Raw genomic sequence first — 17,859 nt, forward strand, 5'->3', positions numbered from 1 at the left:
CACAGGCAAAAATTCAAGAACAACACATACACATAAAAATAAAATGAAAAGGCATTTATTATGAACAACTGTATATAAATAAATTAAATAACAACCATAACATAAAACCCTCTATAATGAAAAAGTTTAGTTCTTTTAAAAAAACTTTTATTTTCTATTATTATTTTTATGTATATGTGTGCTTTGTCTGCATAAATATCTGTACACCACATGTATGCAGTTTATGTGAAGGCCAGAAGAAGGTGATGGGTCTTCAGAACTGGAATCACAGACAATTGTGAGCTGCCATACCAGTGCTGGGAATCAAACCAAGGTCTTTTGGATGAACAACAAGTACTCTTAACTACCGAGCTATATGTCCAGCCTCTACTTTCTGGTTTTCTTAAATGCTGAGGCAGTATTTCATGAGGAAAAATAGTTAGGTGCTTAGTTCACTGAGGTTCCAATTTTTGAAGACATATTTTAACTTTATAATGGTCCAGAATTGGTGTCTTTTTGGAATTCAAAACACACTGAATTCTCCATCAAGCCATGTGATGAGAATGGACAGTGGTGGACTCAACAGACATCCACCTATGAGACCAGGATTCTGTACAAAATCTCCACCAACAATTTCAAAAGACAAGGCACTAGTGAAATTGATACAGGCCAAGTGAATATATTTTTAAAAATATAACCTTTTAAAAATGATTGGTCATGTCTGTAATTCCAAGTACTTGAGAAGCTGAGACAGGAGGCTCTCAAGTTCAAGTTCATCCTGGGCAACTTAGCAAAACCCTATCTCAAAATAAAATTTTCAAAGAGGAATGGAGATGTGGCTCGGTTGATAAGAGTGCTTGCTTAATGTGTATGAACCCCCAGATTTGATTCTTAGCACTGCATGGACCAGGAGTGGTAAGTAGCGCATGCCTATAACCCCAGCACATTGGGAGGTTTAGTCAGAAGGATAAATGAAAGAATGAACTATCTGTTAATCCTGTAAAAGATGATATTCCTCCTTATACCTCTGTAATATAAAGACATCTCTCCTAGAGTCCTCAACTCTAGTGAGCTCAATGCAGAATTCAGTTAGGTTGGGAATGAAATAGCTGATATTTTAGATGGTTACTCTGCCACTTTAAAAAAAAAAACACTGAGAGCAGAGCTAAAATTTGATCCAGTTAGTGCCATTATTATTTAATCTAACAAATGCTTACAGAAATAGTGTTCTTGTTGTTTTTAATCTGAAATACAACATGGTTCCAAGTACCTATTTTCCAGGACTGGGTTTTACATACCCAATAATACTAAGTATTCTAGGACAACATACCTTTAGCACACACTATTATAAAGGCTTTAAAAAAACTGTTATCCACTTTTCCAGCCCACTCTCTTTCACAAATACAAAATTAGATGTTTAACTGGATATAGACACTTTTAATCCCAGCACTCAGGAGGCAGAGTCAGAGGCAGGCAGATCTCTCATAAGTTTGAGGCCAGCCTGGTCTACATATTAAATTCCAGGACAGTCAGGGTTTACATAGTGAGATCCTGAATTTTAAAAAAAAAATCAAATATTTCAAAAAACTGCACTAACTTTGCTAGTTCACAGCCACAGGGCTAAACAGACAGCATATTTAGCCTTCAAAGTGAGGTTGTTGGATTCCAGAGTGTGAGTTCTAACTGCCACACTACATCCATAAATTTGTGTTTCCTGTCTGTCTTATATCCCACATAAATATAACTTTTATAACTTTGGGTCGTGCTTGTATATGTAATCTCAACACTCAGGAGGCAGGATCAAGAGGCCTGACACAAATTTGAGGCCAATCCAGTCGACACAGTGAGGCCTGGCTTTAAACTACAATAAAAAAATTGCCCTTCAGAAAGACTAGAGCAACTGGGAGTCTCATTTACCACCAGCAATTCAGAACAGCAGCCATATCTAAACTGAGCATTACTGAAAGCAAAACTAAAATAAAACTATGACAACTTTAAAGGGAAAGCAACATGTTATCACTGAGTTAGTTTAAAATAAAACCCTTGTTTTTACAAGTAATTTCTGCCATCTACTGTCACTGATGTTTGCAGATTTTTTTTTTTGAGACAGGGTCTCTCTGTGTAGCCTTAGCTGCCCTGGACTTGCAGTGTAGACCAGGCTGGCCTCGAACTCACAGCGATCCGCCTGCCTCTGCCTCCCGAGTGCTGGGATTAAAGGCGTGCGCCACCACGCCCGGCTGATGTTTGCAGATTTTTAAATTGTTATATGGTCAAACCTGTTAACCTTCCATCATGTGCCATTCCCTAGCTGTTGTAATTCACATTCTTCAGTTCTCCACTTAGTCACCTAAACTTCTTGTTGGAACACAGCCACATTAAATGAAAACTCTCATCTGAAGATCACTTTCAAAAGATTATAGCAGATAAATACTTATACTTTTTTTCTTTCTAATATTTTGTAAAAAGGTCAAAATGGGGTGGGGGGAGCAACAATTTTCCATAAAATACTTGAAGAGTCCTCCCACTGACCTAAAACAGAAATAGCCAGAATACCAAGTAGAATGAAATTTCACTAGTTCTTATCTATACCAGTAATCTGCCTTGTCTGCCTTCTTGGTTGGGTCAAGTATCTACAGTATATTGTTACCTGTCCCAAAATCGCTAAAGTGATGTTTGAAGTTCCCTATAACTTTTTCTGAATGGAAGTCTCCAGGTGTCATTCATCACATTCTTCTAAAGTTCTCAATCAACTGCATTCACCTCTCTGTCTTTACAACTAGAATCAAACAAGGGACACTGAAAAAAACTGAGCAAACCTGCCCAGGGCTGCTTCTAAGTGTTTGTGGGAAACATCAAAATCGTAATTGGTATTCTCTCCACTAGGAAAGGCATTTTGACTTCCATCACGTTCACTGAGAAACTGACTATATTTATTTTCCTTAGGTTATTTACCAAACAGCATATGTTGACAAAAATGAGTTAAGCCAAGAATATTTGGAGATTCTGACAATGAATCTATATGCTGTTGATGACTTGTCTGTGGAAGGATCATTGATCAGAAGCACTTTGATACCATTGACTAATTCTACTCCATGATATGCTTGATAATCTTGGTCTTCTATTCTCTGGACAGCAGGATTATCCAATTACTATGGAGGCATCTCCCCCAGCCCCCCTTTTAAAATTATTATTATTATTATTATTATTATTATTATTATTATTATTATTATTATCATCATCATCATCACTATTTATTCTATGTATCTATAGTCATATCAATTATTTCATTATTATATTATCATTGGTAATTCATATTTTTTTCCAAGAGAGTCCCACAGTGTAGCAGTGTCTGACCTAGAACTTTCTATACTATATAGTCCAAACTGGCCTTCAACTCACAGAGATCAAGCTAATTCTGCCTTCTGAGTGCTCGGATTAAAGATGTGCACCACCATGCTTAGGCTTTTTATCTTTTTATCAATAATTGGTCTTTATTGTTTTTTATTTTTAAGACAGGATCTCATGTATCCCAGGCTAGCAATGAACATAATTGGCAGTCAGACTAATCTTGAACTTCTGATTCTCTGGCTTCCCCCTGCCATATACTCATAGATAATAGTCATTTACCACCAAACCCAATATGAAGACATGTTTGAGACAGGGTTTGGCAATCATCTCACAGTGTAGCCTAGACTGGACCTGAACTCATGTAACTGAGATTTTCTTTTAACTCACTGCAATCCTTTAGTCTTAGCTACCTGGGTGTTTTGATCACAGGTATGAACTATCATGTTCAATACTAAGATTTTTTTCATCATATTCTAGATAGAATAACCATGTCAGTTATAAAATTGGAAAATATTTTCAACCTTATAGGCTGCCTTTTTATTTTCTTAATATCTTTTCATGCACATGTTTTATGTTTTACAAATTTATCTATTTTCTTTTATTATTCACGTTTTGTTGCCACATCTATGAAAAAATGCTACATTGCCAAATTCAATGTCATGAAGATTCACCCTATGTGTCTTCTAAGTGTTCATGGTTTTAGCTTACACATTTAGTTCACTGATTTAGTGTGTGTGTGTGTGTGTGTGTGTGTGTGTGTGTGTGTGTGTATGCTGTGAGGTGGGGGGTCTAATTTTATTGTTGTCTGTAAGAATATATAACTGTCAAAGCACCACTCATAGAAGAGAGTATTTGTTTCTTATTCAATAATATTAATTTGATTTTATTTTGGATCTCTCAGGGTATTCTATTGGGCTATATCTTATTTATTCTAGTTTCATACTATATAAGCTTTATAGTAAATTTTTAAAAAAACTTATTTCTCTGATTTTGTTTTCTTTTTATTAATATTGGTATTCTATACCTCTTGCAAGTTTATAATCATCTTTTCCATGTCTGCAACAAAAAAGGGTCTTTTATATAAGTATTGCATTGACTCTTGATATCTTTGGGGAGTACTATCATTTAACAATATCAAGTCTTTCCCTATATCATTGTATTGGTTAGTTTTTGTCAACTTGAGAAAAAGTAGAGTAACCCTCAGAAGAGGGACCCTTAATCAAAAATTGCCTTCATCAGATTGGCCTCTGGGAATATCAGTGGGGACAATTTCTTGATTAATGTTTGATGTGGGATGGCCCAGCCCACTGTAAATTGTGCCACTCCTGGACAGATGATCCTTAGTGCTATACGAGAACAGGCTGAGCAAGCCAGTAAGCCACGCTCCTTCATGGCCTGTGTAACCTATTTCTGCTCTTGGCTCTCATCTTGAACTTCTTCTGCATTACCTTCCTTCAATAATAGACTGCAGAATGTAAAATAAAAGAAACCATTTCCTCCTCAAACAATTCGATCATTGTTTTATCACTGAAACAAAGAAACAAACTCAGATAATCATATACATACATGTGTGTGTGTGTGTGTGTAATGTATATGTGTATATTCTTTTATTTCTTTTAGTACTTTTTAGTTTTAATGGACCAAGTCTCTCCTTGCGTTAGCTAAATTTTCTCTTACATATTTTACTAAATGTAATGCTATTTTAGGTGGAATTGTTTTCCCAATCTTCCTTGAACCTCTTCCCTTGGCTGAATCCCCTGCTTCCTTTTTCAACTCCTCCTCCCCTGGCTGGCAGGGAGTCCAGGCCTATTCTCTCCCCGGCTCAGCCACTGGCTGTAATCTGCTTTATTGACATATCAGGAGGACAATTGGGGGAGCAGAGTTTACACAACATTTAGAGAGGAAATCAGAATTTAAACTACATAATAAACATGCCTACATTCCCCCTTTTAGTCTAATAAGAGGCTCCTTTTCTTACATTAACAAACTATATGTAATACAACAATTATGAAAATTATTAGGTAAGACATATTTGTATAAAGCATTTTAGTATCTATCAATTTCTATCAGCCACAGGGAAAGATGCAAGGAAGATCACGAGGGAGGAGCTGGAGCCAAGGAAAGCTACAAAGTGCAAGTATTGCTGGGATGTTTGCAGGGAGTAAGACAAAATAACATAGAGGGTTAAAAATAGACATAAACTGCTCAGATTGTGTTGTGAAGCCTTGTATTATAAAAGAGTCTCAATTATTTGTATGACAGCCGAGTTAAGAAATAAGCTAAGGGGTTTTATAAAAATAACTTCATCAAAGCAAACTTCATTAAAGATTAGAAAAGCAACAAAAAATGAAAAAATAGTAACTACATTGTGGAGAATTGAGGTAGGATGGTATCAGTGACCATCATCTGTATTTTTGACAGCAAAAGAAAACAATAACAATAATTTGGGTTGTTTGTTTTATTTGGTTTGGGGTTTGTTTGTTTGTTTGTTTGTTTGTTTGAGATAGGATCTCACTACGTAGCCCTAGTTGGCTGGAACTCAAAGATCCACCTGCCTCTCACTCTGCCTCCTCTGTACTAGAATTAAAGGCATATACCACCACATCCAGCAATAGATTACAATAGTTTTGGGGTATTTTGTTTTGATCTTAACTTTGCTTATTTATTTATTTCTTCACTTTACATCCTGGCTATAGCCCCATCCTTCCTCATCTCCAAGTCCCCCTTTCTCCCCTCTCTCCCATCCCCTCCCCTTTCTGAGACAGGGTTTCTCTGTGTAGCCTTGGATGTTATGGACTTGCTTTGTAGACCAGATCTGCCTCCTTCTGCCTTCTAGAGTAGTGGGATTAAAGGTGTGAGCCACCACACCATAGCCATTACTATGTTTTAATGAGAAAATTAATATATAAAACATTCAAATGAAATATAATTCTAAAAAGATTTTTATGGCAGGAAGGCAAAAGTTACATCTTCATGGTGAATGCTTGCCTAGTATTAATGAGGCCCTGGGTTCCATCCTTAGCAACACCATAAAAGTTTATGTAGCAACAGAGATGTATCTATAAAAATCTCTACATTTCTTAGCTTTTGGTCTTTGTTTTAGAACTAGAGAAACAGGAATTTGGAAAATGTGGAGCAAGATGATGGTGATATGTCTAAACAAGGAAAATCCAGATTCCTACACTTTCAACAATACCCAACCTGCTAAGGACATTCTAATGTTTCTTAGGGCTGTTAGTGGGTAAGAATAGAAAGACAGTACTATTAGTGTCTTACTAATGAGAAAAATTAAATGAAGCATTTATTCCATGCTGTGGCATTAGTCCATCAATAATAACATCTCTGTCATACTTACTCTGAACTTTTCTGGGCTTGTATAGATTGGAAGCAAGTGTAGAGTACCCGACCAGTCTATTAAAAAAAAAAAACACACACAATGGAAATGTTATACACAAAAAGATTAATTTTTGTTGTTAATTTTTTTCTTGAGATATAATATCTGGACATCTTTACAGAGCACATTATAGTATTCAATATACATATACAGTGTATAATAATTAATTAAATATGACAAACACTTATTTTCAACCATTAAATCATTTTTGTGTTGGAAATTTTATACAATTGAGTAGACTCTAACCTAAAACTCAAAGGCTTTTATGAACATGTTGGGCCAAAGGAGATTCCAAGCAGGATGTGGTGGCACACACTGTTAATCCCAGTATTTGGGGAGGCAGAGGTAGAGGCAGGTGGATCACTGTGAGTTCGAGGCAAGCCTGGACTACAAAGCGAGTCGAGGACAGCCAAGGCTACACAGAGAAACCCTGTCTCAAAAAGCCGAAAAAGAGAGAGATCCCAAAGATTATAGAATATGCCATAAATAAATAAATTTTTGTGAGAAGGATCATATATACAGTCAATATAAGTCACAACCAAACATCTTCTAAGGAGACAGATATGAGAATCATGAAAGTAAGTGATTAACCTCTTTCACTACTTATGATGACAATAAACAAATCAAATGGTGACAAAACCAAAAGCATTCCAAAAAATTATAAAGTTTCAGATATTGAATTCTAGTGTTTCTGGAAGATAAGTATGCTAATAATGACTATGTTCCATAACTTACTCTGATGCCACTAATTTAACACCTCCCACTCCAATCCTGTCTAAATCATTACCAATACAATACCTAGAGTGATTCCATTGAGACATAGAGTCACTCTCTAATGGCTTCCCAACTCAGAGGAAAAGTAAAAAACTATTTCCCATTACATTTTGGGCTTATTTAAAGATAACCAAACCAGAATACTTCTAAGAGAGAAATGGCTAATGAAATAAAGCATTGCAATATAACTATATAAAAATTAAGATGGAGGCAAATTGGAATACATTGTCAAGGTCTTTTTTTCTCTACTACAACCATACCAATTTCTTCAATGTTCCCTGAAAATGCCACACTCACCTTAGGGTACTTGCATTGGCTATTTCCTCTGCCAGGGATGATCTTCCCCCAAGAAATATTCCCTTACCTTCTTCCAATCTTGACTCAATAACCCTTGTCATTGAAAACTTCCCTGACCTTCCTATTAAAATTGCAAAGAGATTTTTCTCTATTCTGTGTCTACTCTGTATAAACACACACACACACACACACACACACACACACACACGTACACTTATACATATAATACCTTTGTGTTTTTGTCTTCTATGAAACAGGAAAAAATAAGTCCTACAAAGCCTTGATCCATCATTTGATACATGGCTTGTGTACGAACATCTGAAATATAAATAAAGATATTATGTTAATAACCTTATTTAACAGATTTTATTTAGAGATAACTGTAATGACTATCTGTCATCATGTCAACATTAATATTCCACAGGCAAAATATGGATATATTATAAGGATGATATGAATATCATAGCATATTTGCCAAGTTAAGAAATATTATGAAAAGTTTGCTATTAAGTAGTAACTCTAGTCTGCTTAGCCCAAGAGTGTCCCTCCTATGAAATGTAGCATAGAAAAAAATTGAAAACTTCAGCTACCCCCAAAATGTTATGATTTCTTCTAGACTAGAAGATAGGCTTTAGAAGTAACAAATAATATTTCTTACAAGAAATGCCTTTTGATGACCATGATATGTAATGGAGTAGAAATGATATACATATGAGAGAAATAAACACTGAAATCTAACACTAACCAACATGGGAAGGCCATACAGTTATGTGAGGGTGGGAATGATACCAGCCAACAACTCTCATGGGACGACCTGTTAATTCAGCCAATCTGTATGTTTGTCAAGGGATTTTTAAAAAAAGAAAAATCCTTATGCCTATAATAAAGGGTCAAAATACATAATTAAGGGTGATATAAGGTTGATGCTCAGAATCTCCCATATTATTTTCTTAAAGTCAGTCTTTTCTTTAAATGCAGTTCATATTTCTATTACATTATCTTATTCCAATTTTACAAATGTTTGGTTGTCCAAATCTTTACATTCTCTGCAAAGAAGCTCATTTAAATATTCAGAATTCACTTATATTTCAACTTCTGTCTACTACCATTTTTATTAAAGAAATATTAAGAAATGAAAGAGAGTGTATGTGTGTGTGCACATACGCACGCGTGTGCATGCACATGTATGCATGTCCAGTGGTTCTCAACCTTCCTAATGCTGTGACCCTTTAGTACAGTTCTTCATGTTAATGGTGACTCTCCAACCATAAAATTATTTTTGTCGCTACTTCGTAATTGTAATTTTGCTACTGCTATAAACTGTAAATATTTTGAAGACAGAGGTTTGATAAAGGGGACATGACCCACAGGTTGAGAACCATATACCAATATGTATACACGATAGATTTGAACAGGCAAGAGCTCTAGTTCCAAGGAATACTGTAAGCCGTAAGAATTTTTTAAAATTTACTTGATTTCTCTAACATTCTGTCAAATGTTAAAAATAGCAAAGCAGAGTGGTTGCAGACCACACAAAGTTTGCAGTTCAACTTCTCCTGTTGTATAAAATGTTGCTTAGTTTTCCTACAAATTACTTATATTAAAACACAACCAATGATTGTCATTTTGACCTAAGGGGACTGGAATCACCACATAATTTTGATTTACATATCCTTGATGGCTATATTTTAAACACTTTAAAAATATTTATTGACTGGTCATGTTTCTTTTTAAAAGTAAGATTTATTTTGATTTGTGTGTTTTATTTTCATGTAGTACATGTATGATGTTGCATGCCAGATACCTGCAGAAGTTTCTTCTTTTGAGAACACAAGTCATGAAAGGGAATTTATTGCTATTTTTTCCAAGTTTCAACTCTGTTATAGTTTTTTCTTTTTGAATAAATAAGTGAATAAAAATGTAATTGAAGGACTGAAGAGGTTAAAAGCACTGGCTGCTCTTACAGAGGACCTGGGTTCAATTCCCAGCACCCATATGGTATATAAACATTCATGCAGGCAAAACGCCCATACACATTTTTAAAATTTTTAATTGATAGTAAAAATGAATATCCCAAGTGAATCCCTCTACATGTTCAGAATGGCCATTGTAACTGTATTGAGATGTAGTGTTTAAGGACTGGGCAACTGTGAGAGTGGCTAGCTTAAACTAGCTAAGAAGTTTATGAGTTAATTAGAATAAAGTAATTTTTAAAAAAGAGAGCACTATCTACTCAGTTCATTGATGCAGCCAGGATTTCTGGTGTTTAATTTTTGCAATTATTTATTCATTCTAGATATTAACTGCTTGTCTGAAGTATAGCCAGAAAAGATTTTTCTCCCATTCTGTATATATGTGGGTATAGGTCATACAATTTAGAAGGGGGAGCACAAAAGGTAAAAAAGAGACACTAAGGAAGGGTATATGGAGAGGAGTGAGACACATGGGATATGAAAGCGGAAAAGGCTAATTGGGAGTATCAGGAAAACAGGAAGGAGCAAGAAAACTAATTGTTTGAAAGTGCAATAAAGAAAACCAATTGCATGCTATTTTGTTTGTTTGTTTGCTTTTTGTTTTTCGAGACAGGGTCTCTCTGTGTAGCCCTGGCTGTCCTTGACTCACTTTGTAGACCAGGCTGGCCTCGGACTCACAGTGATCCACCTGCCTTTGCCTCCCTAGTGCTGGGATTAAAGGCGTGCGCCACCACTGCCTGGCTTGTATGCTAATTTTAAAAATAAAAGTATTTTTACCAACAAGACACACAAGGGCTGTAGAGATGGTTTAGCATTTAAAGAGCACTAGCTACTTTTCCAGAGAACCCAGGTTCAATTCCCAGCATCCACATGGAAGCTCAAAACCATCTGTAACATCAGACCCAGGAGCTCTAACACCCTTTTCTAGCCTTTATGGGCACTAGGCATACATATAGTACACGGACATAACATATATACAGGCAAAACACCCACTCACATAAAAGTAAACATGTATGCGTATGTGCATATGCCCACACACAGAGACACACACACAATTTTATACAACCAAGTGTGAGAAAAGTACACTTTTTGAGACAGGATCTTACAACACAGGCCAGGCAGGCCTCAAATTTGCAATCCTCCTGCTTCTGCTTGCCACATGCTGAAATTACCCTTAGAAACCACCACACCTTGCTTACATGCTTTTAATGTTCAAATGATGAGAAAATTTGCTTATTTCTTTAACCTGTCTCTTTTGCTATAGACTGGGAAGAATGTTTCACATGGTAGTGAAGAGTAGATGAACCACTCTGTGTGAGATGTTTAGCTCTGTGCCTGGCTCCCAGTAAGTGCTTGACAAATAGTTATTGTAAAGGAAAAGTACAGTCATGTACCCAGCCATTACCTGTTTGGGAATGAAATAGTTTCCATTTGAATATAAGTACTCTCAAAAATAAACATCTTTTTCAGAACTATAGGAATTTCATGTTGGCAGTTATTTCTTTTTGCTTTAAAAATATACAAAGAAACAATGTCCAATAGATGGGAAACAGACAAAGTAAACCTGTGAGATGAGTTACAGACCACACAAGAATATGGAAGGAAAACTGAAGTCAAGCCAGGTGGGCTACCCAGAGCCTAAGTGGATCATTAAGTCTGGTGGCTTTCAGGCAGAGAATATCTTCAAAGGGACAGAAGCCTAGACATGTCCAGTAGGTTCCACTTGAGTACTCCACAGGACACAGATGAACACAAGTGTGAGGGAAGGACCTGATGCCTCAAAAAAAAGTAACTACCTTTTACACAGGTCATAGTAAGTAACTACATGGCCCCGAGAAGCAAGATGGGGAGCAGCAGTTATTTCCCCCTACATATACCCTGCCAGGGTAGAGAGGCTCATCTTTTAGGAGGCAGGAGGCAGAATGCTTAGAAAGGTCCTTCCTTAGTAGTGAGGAAAGCTTTCTATCTCAGAGTTGCTCTGTTCTACACAGTTCACCATGAAGAGGTTCAGATGCTTTCTGAGTTGCTCAACAGCATCCTAGAAGCCAGCTCATGGGTCTATATATCAATATAGAAAAACCCAGGGGATAAAGAAAAGGGTAGACTGTGACATCAAATCCCACATTGTCAGGAATACAAAGCAGCAGAAAATATAAGGTATGGAAGAGATGAAAAACACATTTGTGATTGTCAGGGGTTAGGTATAGCAGGGAAAAGTTGGGTGTGGCTATGAAATTGTGGAATGAGAAAATAGTTTTATATCTTAAAACTTTTCAAAAAAAGATTAGTTTATTTATTATTATGTATATAGTACTCTGCCTACATATATACCAGCACGCCAGAAGAAGGCACCAGATCTCATTATAGACAGTTGTGAGCCACCATGTTGTTACTAAGAATTGAACTTGGGACCTCTGGAAGAGCAGTCAGTGCTCTTAACCACTGAGCCACCACTCTAGGCCCTATCTTAAAATGTTTTATTATTATTATTATTATTATTATTATTATTATTATTATTGTGTGTGTGCATGCACGTGCAATGTTTGTGCAGATACAATATGCCATGGTGAACATGTGGAAACAAGAGAACAACTTTTTGCAGTCAGTTCTTCCCTTATACCCTTTAAGTGGGTTCCAAGGATAGAACTCAGGTCACTAGGCTTTTGTGGAAAGCACCTTTACCCATGAAACTATCTTGCCAGTGCCCAGTTTTGAAAGTTGATTATTTTGGTGGTGACAAAGTAGCATAGGACTATAAATATTTTATCATTGTCAATTTCCTGGCTTCTTTTTATGCTATGATTTTGTAAGATATAGACTACAGGTTAACTGGGTCAAGGTTACAAAGACTTTTCTGTACTGTTTTTGTAAACTCTAATGGATTTATAAATAATTCAGAAATAGGACTTTTAAAATGTGAAGGGCAGTCAGGATTAATAAATCAAAAAAGAACTACAATTATATTAGGGAATATACATATATTTAACCCAAGTAAACAGAAAAAAATCACGACCCTTCTTTCAAAAAGATAACTTTCATAATATATTTAATACCAATATTATTCAAAAAATTATCAAACCAATAGAAAAACAAAGAAAATAACCATATAATTTTGTAAAAACTATCAGTGACTCTTAAAAATGAAAACTTAAATTTAAGCTGCACATAATGGTACATATCTTTTATCAGAGGCAGGTAGATCTGTTTGAGTTTGAAACTAACCTGTTCTACATAGAGAGTTCCAGGCCAACAAGAGCTACACAGTGAGACCTTGTCAAAAAAAAAAAAAAAAAGAAAGAAAGAAAGAAAGAAAAGAAAAGAAAAATGAAAAATCTAAGTTTACTCATAAGAAAAATACAGGTGAGTTCCAGGACAGCCAGAGCTACATAGCAAGACCCTGTCTTGAAAGAATGACTAAATAAATAAATTAAATTAAAGTTGAAGAAACTAAAGCTACTTTATTCTGGAAAGTCTAACTGCATGGCCCAGATTGACCTCCACCTTGTAAGTACTGGGATTATAGGCATATGCCATCATAACCTACCTGACAAATTATTTTGCTGGGTATATTAGCAATAGTGAAACACAGAAGAATCACGTAGGCGAGGCACCACATTTGGGGGCCTGTCATGTCACTCAGGCCCCAGCTTCACACAAGTCATGGAACCCTGTAGAAGCTCTAGAAGCTGACAGCCAGCCTGTTTTGGAGTTCCTCATAAAGAATTGATAGCATTTGTGGCCAGGCTTATGTTCTCTATAGACACTATCCCACTGTTTGGGATTCAGTAGAATGTGTGTATATTCTACAAAATGTTAGCAAAGTTTTCAAAGTTTTGGTTGGTAAAAACGTATCTGATGAAGAAGTGCCTCAATAATTGAATCTGTTGAATTCTTGAATTAATTATTTCAATAAATAACCATACAAAGGTTGAAATGTAGGGAAGATGAAATCAAGTAGGCCATGTTAGGAGAAACGATAATTCTTCCATACTAATATGGAATTTTGACCAACAGTTAAAGCTTGCACTTCCTGGTGACAGAGTTGCTACATTAGGGGCTGGAGAAACGGCTTAGTGGTTAAGAGTCTACACTATACTTGCAGAAGATGTGGGTTTAGCTCTCACCATCCATCAGACAATTCACAACTGCATGACCTCTGCAGGTACCAGACACACACGTGGTACGAATACATACATGCAAACAAAGCGTTCATATACATAAAATAAATCTTAATAGAAAATAAATGCTGGAAAGGCCAGGTGTAGTGCTGCACACCTTTAATCTCAGCACGAGACAGAGGCAGGTGGATCACTGTGAGTTCGAGGCCACCCTGGTCTACAGAGTGAGTCCAGGACAGCCAGGGCTACACAGAGAAACCCTGTCTCCAAAAACTAAACAAAACCAACCCACCAATCAAACAAACAAAATACCCAACAACCACCAAATGCTGGAAAGGTTGTAGGGGAAAAAGATTATTGGTGGGAGTATAAACTGCTACCAAATCAGTATGGAGGTTCCTCAAATATGTATCTCAAATATAACAACCATATGACCCATATACCACTTCCGGGCATATACTCCAAAAGCTCCATAGCCTACTGCCAAGATACTGGCACATTCACATTCACTCTGCTCTACTCATAATGGCAAGGAAAGGACAGCAGCCTAGACGTCATTGATCAACAACGAATGAATAATTAAAATGTGGTACATACACAAAATGAAATAATTATTAGGCTCTTAAGATTTGCAAGTAAATGGAGTCAGATATTGAGTGAGCTAACCCTGACCCAGAAAGGCAATATTCTTTTTCATATGTAGGTCCTAGCAATTAATTTGTGTGTGTGTGTGTGTGTGTGTGTGTGTGTGTGTGTGTGTGTATTTTTGTGGGAGTAAATGTGTGTAGATGTGAGGAAACCAGAAAGAGGCCCATGATGGGTGGGAATAGGGCTTTAAGGAAGCAGAATGGACTGGGTAATAGAATACATGTATAAGCAGAAAGATTTAAGTGGGGGTGGGGAGCAGGGAGGTAGTAGAGCAGAGGAAATAGAGGGTGAGTCAACTGAAAGGAAGTATGTAGGAAAACGCCATATGGAAACTTACTACTTTGTAAGGTAAATTTTTTAAAGGTAAAAAGTGTTGAAGAAATAATACCTGACCAGGTGCAGTGGCACACACCTATAATCCCAGCACTCGGGAGGCAGAGGCAGGTGGATCACTGTGAGTTCAAGGCCAGCCTGGTCTACAAAGTGAGTCTAGGACAGCCAGGGCTGTTACATAGAGAAACCCTGTCTCGAAAAACCAAAACCAAAACAAAACAAAACAAAACAAAACCTGAATATACACACATATATACATACATACACACACACAGAGAGACAGAGACAGAGAGACACAGAGAGATTAACAAAATCATTAGATCTAAAGAGTAAAACTTGGAAACATTTGCCAGGGAAAACATCTATGAAAGCACCTATAGTAAGATGATTATAGCAATTGCATAGGTATGGCCCAGAAACCCAACAGCATACAAAGCATCTAATATATTAATAAGGATATTTCTGCTTCTGTTGAGGCTGCAGACAGCTGTTCTGGAGAAATTTCTACACGGTCCTTTCTCTTGTCAGAACGTCGCAAAATGATGACAGAATGGATGTGAACAATTCTGATGGTATCCACCTAAAGGAAAATCCACAGAAATGGTTACTTCTATCTCTGGCCAATACTGCTTCTCTGCCACTTTTTTTATAATTTTTTATTTTTTATTAATTTATTCAGATTACATTTAAATTATTACCCCATCACTTGTATCCTCCCATTCCTCCCTCCCTCCCACTTTCACTCTATTCCCCTCTTCTAGGTCTATGACCAAAGGGGGACCTCCTCCCGCACTATATGGTCATAGACTATCAAGTCTTATCTTGGTAGCCTGCTTATCCTTTCTCTGAGTGCCACCAGGCCTCCCCACCAAGGGGAAGTGGTCAAATATGGGGCACCAGAGTCCATGTTTCTTTTTTTTCCCCTTTGGTTTTTCGAGAGAGGGTTTCTCTGTGTATCCCTGGCTAGCCTGGGCTCACTTTGTAGACCAGGCTGGCCTCAAACTCACAGCAATCCACCTGCCTCTGCCTCCCAAGTGCTGGGATTAAAGGTGTGCACCACCACCACCTGGCTTGTTTCTTATAATTATAGGATTACATTTTATTAAAGTAGCAGTAGAGAATTTTACCTTCAAAAACTACTTTTTTTGTATTTTTGAAACAGAGCTTCATGTAGTACAGGTGGGCCTCCAACTTCCTGTGTAGTTGGGGCTGGCCTTGAACTCCTGACCCTCCTGCCTCTGCCTCCCAAGTGCTGGAGTTATAGGCATGCATCACTAGTCCCAGTTAATAAATGTTTTAAATGTTAAAATATATATCATATATTGAATAATCATCTAAGATGTACAAAATGCATTATAACATGAAGGAATGTAAAACAGTGTTCAAAGCTGGGCGTGGTGGCGCACGCCTTTAATCCCTGCACTTGGGAGGCAGAGGCAGGTGGATCGCTGTGAGTTTGAGGCCAGCCTAGTCTACAAAGTGAGTCCAGGCCAGCCAGGGATACACAGAGAAACCCTGTCTCAAAAAAAAAAAACCCAAAAAATAAAAAGTAAAACAGTGTTCAAAATGCGAATAATACAGTTGAGGAGAAAGTATTATACATGAAACTACACTAAAATAATGGAGAAATCAATGCTAGAAGAACTGAGAAGGCTAACTTAATTAGCAAAAATCTTTATAAAGTTGGCAAATGAATGTATTTGTTGGTTGCTGTGGGTGGACATATAGAATTGCCATGTGGGTATGTGAGCTACAAAAGAGGTACAGTGTGAGTCAAATGTTTGGGATTATTGCAGAGCTTGAGGTGGAATGGCAGATAATAAGGATAAGAAAAGGGAATGAAAGAATGTACAAAATTTCTAGTATCATGTAGTGGCCTGCTGTTGCTAGGAATAGCTAGGGGGCTGAGGTGAGGGCTGAGTTAAAGAATGTCAGGTGACTGATAACCATCTCTCATGGCTTTGACTGGGGGTGGTCCTTGGAACAGGGAGGACAAGGATCTAGAAAAACAAGTTACTTTAGTTTTGGGAATCAAATTACTTAGTTTGTGAAATTGTCATTGTTTAACCAAAATGGAGGCGCTTTAAAAATTATGTGGCGGCGCACGCCTTTAATCCCAGCACTCGGGAGGCAGAGGCAGGCGGATCACTGTTGAGTTCAAGGTCAGCCTGGTCTACAGAGTGAGTCCAGGACAGCCAGGGCTACACAGAGAGACCCTGTCTCTAAAAACCAAAACAAACAAACAAACAAACCAAACCCAAAATTATGTAGCCTTGGTTAGCACCTACCATGCAACCATGCAAGAGGCCAGCCTGCTGTACAAAGCCAGTCCAGGGCAGCCAAGGCTGTTATACAGAGAAACCCTGTCTTGAAAAAAAAATGCAGTAGCGTACAGAGGTGGAACACTGGGCCTCACACCTGTCAGTCAAGCATTCCAGCATCGAGCCACACCAGCCCTGACCAACTATTTGTAACAGTAAAAGTGGTCCTTTCATCTGGTTGAAGTCAATACACATAAGAGAACACAAACCCTTTCTAGAGGTCTTTTGGGGAGTGACCCTGGAGCCACCATGTGACTTTTCCTCACACCATAGAGCCAAAGCTCTGCCTTTCTTTGCTTTTGTGTGTTATTTGGCCTAATATGAATACAGAACCAAGAGATGGGCTATATTTAATGTGACGATAGAGGTTTTTTGTTATTGTTTTGTTTCTTGAGACAGGGTTTCTCTGTGTAGCCCTGGCTGTCCTGGACTCGCTTTGTAGACCAGGCTGGCCTCAGACTCACATTAATCTGCCTGCTTCTGCCTCCTGAGTGCTGGGATTAAAGGCGTGCGCCACCATGCCCAGGTATTTTTTGGTTTTTTGAGACAGGGTTCCTCCATGTAGCCTTGGCTGTCCTGGAACTCACTCTGTTTTGTTTGGTTGTTTGGTTTTTGGTGTTTTTAGACAGGGTTTCTCTGTGTAGCCTTGGCTGTCCTGGAACTCGCTTTGTAGA

The 17,859-nt window shown here is 37.4% G+C and overlaps 1 protein-coding gene across 2 annotated transcripts in view; it reads right to left on the reverse strand.

The window, feature by feature from the left end:
- The window catches only part of BRCC3 (BRCA1/BRCA2-containing complex subunit 3), a 35,778-nt gene that overhangs the window by 13,852 nt on the left and 4,067 nt on the right, over nt 1-17,859 (reverse strand). For both annotated transcript variants that reach the window (XM_084789191.1, XM_084789192.1), the window contains exons 4-7: nt 15,324-15,444; nt 8,538-8,624; nt 8,022-8,110; nt 6,683-6,738 (exon numbers count right to left, since the gene is read on the reverse strand). In XM_084789191.1, the coding sequence (XP_084645317.1) occupies nt 6,683-6,738; nt 8,022-8,110; nt 8,538-8,624; nt 15,324-15,444 (353 nt within the window). The remainder of the gene's footprint in view (nt 1-6,682; nt 6,739-8,021; nt 8,111-8,537; nt 8,625-15,323; nt 15,445-17,859) is intronic.

This window comes from Acomys minous (genome assembly GCF_964271855.1).
Source record: "Acomys minous genome assembly, chromosome: 7".
Taxonomy (NCBI): domain Eukaryota; kingdom Metazoa; phylum Chordata; class Mammalia; order Rodentia; family Muridae; genus Acomys; species Acomys minous.